At 44.5% G+C, this 6,000-nt stretch overlaps 1 protein-coding gene across 1 annotated transcript in view; it reads right to left on the reverse strand.

Moving 5' to 3' along the window:
• Positions 1-4,545, reverse strand: part of vcanb (versican b) — a 30,521-nt gene extending 25,976 nt beyond the window's left edge. Inside the window, exons 1-3 of the mRNA XM_056403572.1 lie at positions 4,406-4,545; positions 2,723-2,800; positions 982-1,428 (exon numbers count right to left, since the gene is read on the reverse strand). Coding sequence (XP_056259547.1) covers positions 982-1,428; positions 2,723-2,789 — 514 coding nt within the window. The 5' untranslated portion in view covers positions 2,790-2,800; positions 4,406-4,545. The remainder of the gene's footprint in view (positions 1-981; positions 1,429-2,722; positions 2,801-4,405) is intronic.
• Positions 4,546-6,000: the final 1,455 nt, after the last annotated feature.

Below are 6,000 nucleotides of genomic sequence, written 5' to 3' on the forward strand. Positions count from 1 at the left end.
CTCTGTCCAGCAGCTCCTGACAAAGACGCTCCCTATGAGAGACACACAACTCTGCATTTAACCGCTCGCTCTTCTATTCACGTCCTCCGGCGGCTCTGCCAGGATTTCCTCGCAGAGGAGAAATAATCGCCTCATCCAGCTGGAAATAAAGGAGCTAATGACACAACACAACAGTCACATATATTCTGAGGATGACAGCTGAAATAACTGACGGGTTTGTCTTTCTCTGTCCCGACGTGTAACGATGAGGATCTGGAGCTATCCGGTTTCTGTCGGGGACCAGTCTCCGGGACAAACAGGAAGTATGATGGTCAGGTACAACATGAGCTCTTTATAATCTGACAAACTTTAACAGCAGCTGAATCAGCTGTGATCAGCTGTGATCAGCTGTGATCAGCTGTGATCAGCTGTCACTGTCTCACTGTGACACTGAGGGAAACTCACAAACAGGAGGAATCTGAATGAAGCTCCGTCTTCGTCTCTTGATCATCGGCGAACTCTCCATGTACATTTGGATTTAATGCTCCGGACACATGGAAGAAGCTACTGAGCACTTTAAGAATCATAGTTTTATAAGTTATTCAAATTGTTTTAACTGATGAGACTGTGTTTATAATCTTATATGTTCTACATTTTCCTCGTGTGTTATTTTTATTACAATTTTGTAATTTTATTGTTTGTCATTTAAATTGTAAACTTCGTTTTGGACTGTCTGTTCATGAATTGTTTTTATTATGTTTTTTATTGTATATTTACAATCAATAAAAATATTGATTGTTGCAGCTTCACAGAGAGAGTTTGTGAAGATCCAGGACAGCTCCCTCTCTGAAACATCTGTAAAGCCTCTGCAACGTCACATCTGGATTCACTGAACAAGTTTGTAGACTCCTCATACTGACGCTTTATTTGAGCTGTAAAACTGAAGGAGTGTGTGTGTGTGTGTGTGTGTGTGTGTGTGTGTGTGTGTGTGTGTGTACTCACCGCTGACGCTGAGATTGACGGTGTCCTGCGTGTCCTCCATCCCGTGCATCACCTCGCAGCGGTACAGCCCTGCGTCGCTGGCCCGGAGCCTGACCATCATCAGAGAGGCGTCTCCCACCGACAGCGGGTAGCTCGCCACCGACACCCTGCCCCTGAACTCCTGCCCCACCTTCACCACCCCTCCCTGGGCCACCAGCACCACCTTCTCCTCCTCTCCCTCCAGCTTCGTCCACTTGATCCTCAGCTGCTCGTCGGGACCCGGGGTGTGAAGGTCGTCGGCGGGGAGGAGGGGTCCGGGTGCGGGAGTGGGGGTGGTGTCTGAGGGAGTGTGTGTCGAGGTGCCGGGAGAAACCGCCATGATGGAGAAGTGACACGGCAGCACCACCCGGCCCGACAGAGAGCCCGCTGCCGGCGAGCTCTTCTCCATCCTCATGGAGTTTGGTGGAGCTGGAAAACAGGAGCAGGAGTGAGCGAGATGTTTGTGTCACTACAACATCTGGATCAGAGGCTGTTAAACGTCTAGACCGCTTCATGTCCGGGGGTTTTCTGCTTCTCTATTTTTTATCCATCTATCTGAATGAATCAAACAGACTCGTAAAAGCTGTTTAGCTGTTGAAGGTCCGAGAGGAAATGAACTGTGAAAACTGAGGACGTGTCTGAGACCGGAGCGAGGCCCAGACCAGGAATGAGGAAGATGACTGATAAAACAAAAGCGTAAGTCAGAGGATGACCAACGTTATTACAATCCGTCCTGAGGAGAACATGAATCTGTGAATCTGAACGACCCGGTCCACAGAGGAGCCACCTGCTAGCTCGGCTAAAAACAGGCCACAGGCTAATTCTGTCATATTACATTTCTCTTTTAAAAGGTTGCGTGAACAAAGGCAGGAAACCAAGAGGAAAATGAAGTTGAAATTTGTGTCTGTCACAACTATTCTACAAGATAAAAAGTGGAAAAGTTCCCTTTGTTCCTGAGTTTCCTGTCCACTATCATGCAAGGTGTCAGGTTTCAATACAGGATCATAGAGTAAAAATAAAACCTGAGCAACATCAGACTCTATCCTGCGCCGCACAACAGATCCAGTAGGAGGCGCCACAGTCGCCTGATGGTTCAGGAGAATATTTCCTGTGTGGCTACAAAGTCGACTGTCAAATTAAGACAAAAACTGGAGAAATAAAGGAATCTTAAAGAAAATGAATAATAAAAACCGCTCCATCAGCTCGTCCTCTCTGCTGCTGAAAACTACAAGCTCTTCATTCACAACTGCAGCCTACAACCAAACAAATCTTCTTCTTCTTCTACTAATTCTGCTTCAAAACCAGCTCGACACTCAAGGGCTCCACCTGGTGGCGCGAGCATCGACACTGCGGCGTAGAGAAAACATCTTACATCAGTGTATCTGAAATATAAATATCACCTGCATGGAAAGACATTAGGATGCAGCTGCAGAGGAACCTGTTGGCTGCAGTAAAGTGTAAAACTGTGTGTGTGTGTGAAGCAGCTTTAATAAAGAAAGATGAAGTGATGGGAGGCTGGTGGAGACGTGTGAACACCGGCAGCAGAGGTCAGACTCCGCACGTGTCTCAGTGTGATCACTGGAAAACGTGTCCACAGTGGACGTGCCTTCTGTCGTTTTCCACTTCGTCAGTCTTGGACTTTGCAACACGAGTTGTTATAAATAAAGAGAAGCAGGTGGGCGGGGACAGAGTTTGGCGTCAGGCCTCACGTCACGTGACTCACCTGGTTGAGGACGAGCGGCGCACAGACACACCAGACAGAGCAGGTGTGTGAGGACGTGAGGAAACATCTCAACAGGATCTGTGGACAGAGACAGAGACGCTGGATCACATGGTCTTAAAGGATTTCTGTTGCTGCAGTAATTGGCAACTATTTTGGGAAATCAATAAATTATTTTAGTTTTGGAAATATTCTGTTCCAGATTCTCAGACGTGAGGATCTGATGCCACATATGATAATTACCTGAATATCTTTGGACCGCCGGCTGAATTAAACTAGTGATTTGAATTCATTTCCATTTCCTCTGGAAAGTTTTAACAGGAACTTTCTGTATTTTCTGACATTTTACAGACAGAACAGTGGATGGATAGAAAGACGTGACCTTCAGAGAATCTATAAACGTCTTATTTTGTCCAACCAACACAGAAATATTTGATAAATTATTAAATGAGACAGAAAAAGAAATGCAAATTCTCACATTGAAGAAACAGGAAAACAATGTTTGAGCATTTTTACTTTAGTTTCTGATTAATTTCCCATTGAACCGATTGGCTCTGGATCCGCGGACTTCTTCTACTACTGAATGCAGGTATATTCACCCACTCAGTTACCAGTTTACTCTCCCAGCTCAATTATGCAGTCTGACTCTTCTTATGGTCACACAGGTGTAGCTTCACCTGAGTGATCATGTTGGAGGCTGCAGTTTGTGTTTCCATCGTTTTGTCCCATTTCTTTCAATGAGACTGAAACTAAATAACTGAAAATACAGGATTGATCCCAGGACTGTCGCATCAGACTGAATAATAACAGAGGTACGTACTTTTACAGTCTGGAGGTACTTGTACTTTGGGTATTTTCATTTATGCTACTTTACTTTATTCTTGACTCCACTACAGTTCTTCAACAGCTTTAGGAGCTTGTTACTTTGCAGTTTCAGCTTTTAGAAACAAAACATGTTTCACTGATTATAAATCAAATCAACCATAAAAAGCAGTTAAACGAGTTCCGGTCTGCAGCAGCCACAACAGGAAACCCTGATTATATGTAAATACATCAGTAATTATGATCCAATAAAATAAATAATGATGTCACACTCTGAAAGGAACCATTCATCAGAATTTAAACTTTTACTTTACTACACTTTAGGAACATTTCTGCTTTGACTTGAGAGAAGAATCAGTGTGTTTCCTGCAGCACGGACGAACTGGACTGTGTGAACCTGCTGATGGTAGAAATGAATGAATATAATTATTTTGCGGTGGGATGATCAAACAGCGAAATGTCTCTACATTCACATTTAGTTCTTATCACTTCTTTGTTTTTATCTGACACCAGAGATAACGAAGCAAACGGTGTAAAACGAGTCCAGATGTGGCCACAGCTGTGTCAGTCTCAGACCCAGGTCACAGCGCATCTGCGGTGATAACGCTTATCCACTGATCAGCTGGTTAAACGGATCTAATTGGTCCCAAGTGTCATTTTAATCAATGAGCCTCTTTTTTTATCAGTGTGGGAACATTCCCGCCCACCCGGAGGATCTGTCCTCCGGTGCTGGTCTGGATCCTGGATCCTGGATCTTCAGGTCACAGCATCAGATGCGGATGATGAACATCTCATGAAAATGATTTTTTAAACTGAAATCTTTTCAGAAATTACAGCGAGAAAAAACAGAAATCATCATCTTACCTTTAAAATCTTTGTAAAGTCAGAAAATCCAGTTGGTCTCTTGAACTTCTCCAGAATAAAGTCCCGCAGCTCCCGGGGACGCGCGTGTTTCTGCGGCTGCTCTCTCACTCACTCTGCGGTCGGTCCGGACTCCTACAACCTCTCACCAGCGCCTGCAAGTTCAAATCCACTTGACACTCGCTATTATCCAGACATTAAGGGAGAGGAGGGGCACGTCCGTACAACGCCCATTGGAAAGGGGGCGGGGGGGGGGGGGGGGGGGGGCTATGTGTGACAAAAAGAGGAATAGAGTGAATGGGAGAGAGAGTGGGAGGAGGAGAGGGAGGAAGTGAGTTGGAGAGAGAGAGAGAGAGAGAGAGAGAGAGTCTACACCAAGAGACATTAAAGAGTCACTACTGATTTCACATTTAAAAAAAAAAAGCTCCAAAAACACTGGATACTACATATCCCACAATGCAACTCAATGTAAAGAGTGATGTAAAGATCAAACAGGTTCATGTTCTGAATTATCTCAACTTTGTTTCTGAGAAATCAGGTTTTATCTGTCAGTGTGATGGACGGCTCTAAAGACTACGATACCCATAAGCCTCAGCTGCATGTGCTCTGGCGAAGAGGCCACAATCAGAGCTGTGTTGAAGTTTTTTAAAAAAACAGTTTTCTAAACAGCAATACTTGTAGCTTTCCTCCCTGCTGGCTTTGCACATAGCTAACAGGAATCTGTAATTGGATGTTGATGCTGAAATGCACCATGGGAACTGTAGTTAACTTCTTCAATTAAGTTTTTAATTGAAAAAAAAAAAAGATATTTTCTGAAGCAGTTTCATGTTGATCAGCATCAGAGAAGAGTTTCAACTGTCACCAAACAAAAAAATGAATGGGAATAGTTCCTCCCACTTTGCAACTCTATTAGACCCCCCCCCCCCCCCCCCCCGGTAAACACAGGTCTTGGTCCTGGTCTGAAGAGGATGCTTAGATCTGACCCACAATGCGCTCGGCTTGCACAAACAGCAGCAGCTGCGGGCCGCGTGAACGAGGAGTCACGGCTGAAAAGAAGAGCAGTAAATCATCATTTATTTCCCGCCTTTCACCAGCTGGTCAAATCAAACACAGAACAAGAGTCTGTGCCTCAAGTCCTGGAGAGACAGTGAGATCTGGTCCAGGAAAGACCGGAGTCTGAGGAACAGGCGTTTGAACTCTGATCAGATGAGCAACGCTACAAAGAAAGTTATCACAGCTACAAGCATTCGTTTCCCGACAGTTGTTAGGGAAACAGCGAAAAGCAAGACAAAAGGAATTTACCCAGAATGTGGACCAGCCTGCTTCTGATTGGCTAACACAGTCAGCTGCAGGATGATGATGATGATGATGATGCTGTGTTCACATGACTTCATCTCACCCACAAAAATCCCCCTTTTCCCACACAGATTAAAACACTGATAGAGAATCCAGAGTGCAGGTCGGACGCTGGAACAGACCAGAAGCAAGAAGGTTTCATTCTTATATTTTCTGATTCAGATTCGACTGAATCAAGAAAAGCTGTGAAGGTTATTTTAATGACGTTCCCCTTTAAAGATCATTTCAATCAAATAAAACAA

The sequence above is a fragment of the Seriola aureovittata genome, chromosome 18, assembly GCF_021018895.1.
Source record: "Seriola aureovittata isolate HTS-2021-v1 ecotype China chromosome 18, ASM2101889v1, whole genome shotgun sequence".
NCBI classification, from domain to species: Eukaryota; Metazoa; Chordata; class Actinopteri; order Carangiformes; family Carangidae; genus Seriola; species Seriola aureovittata.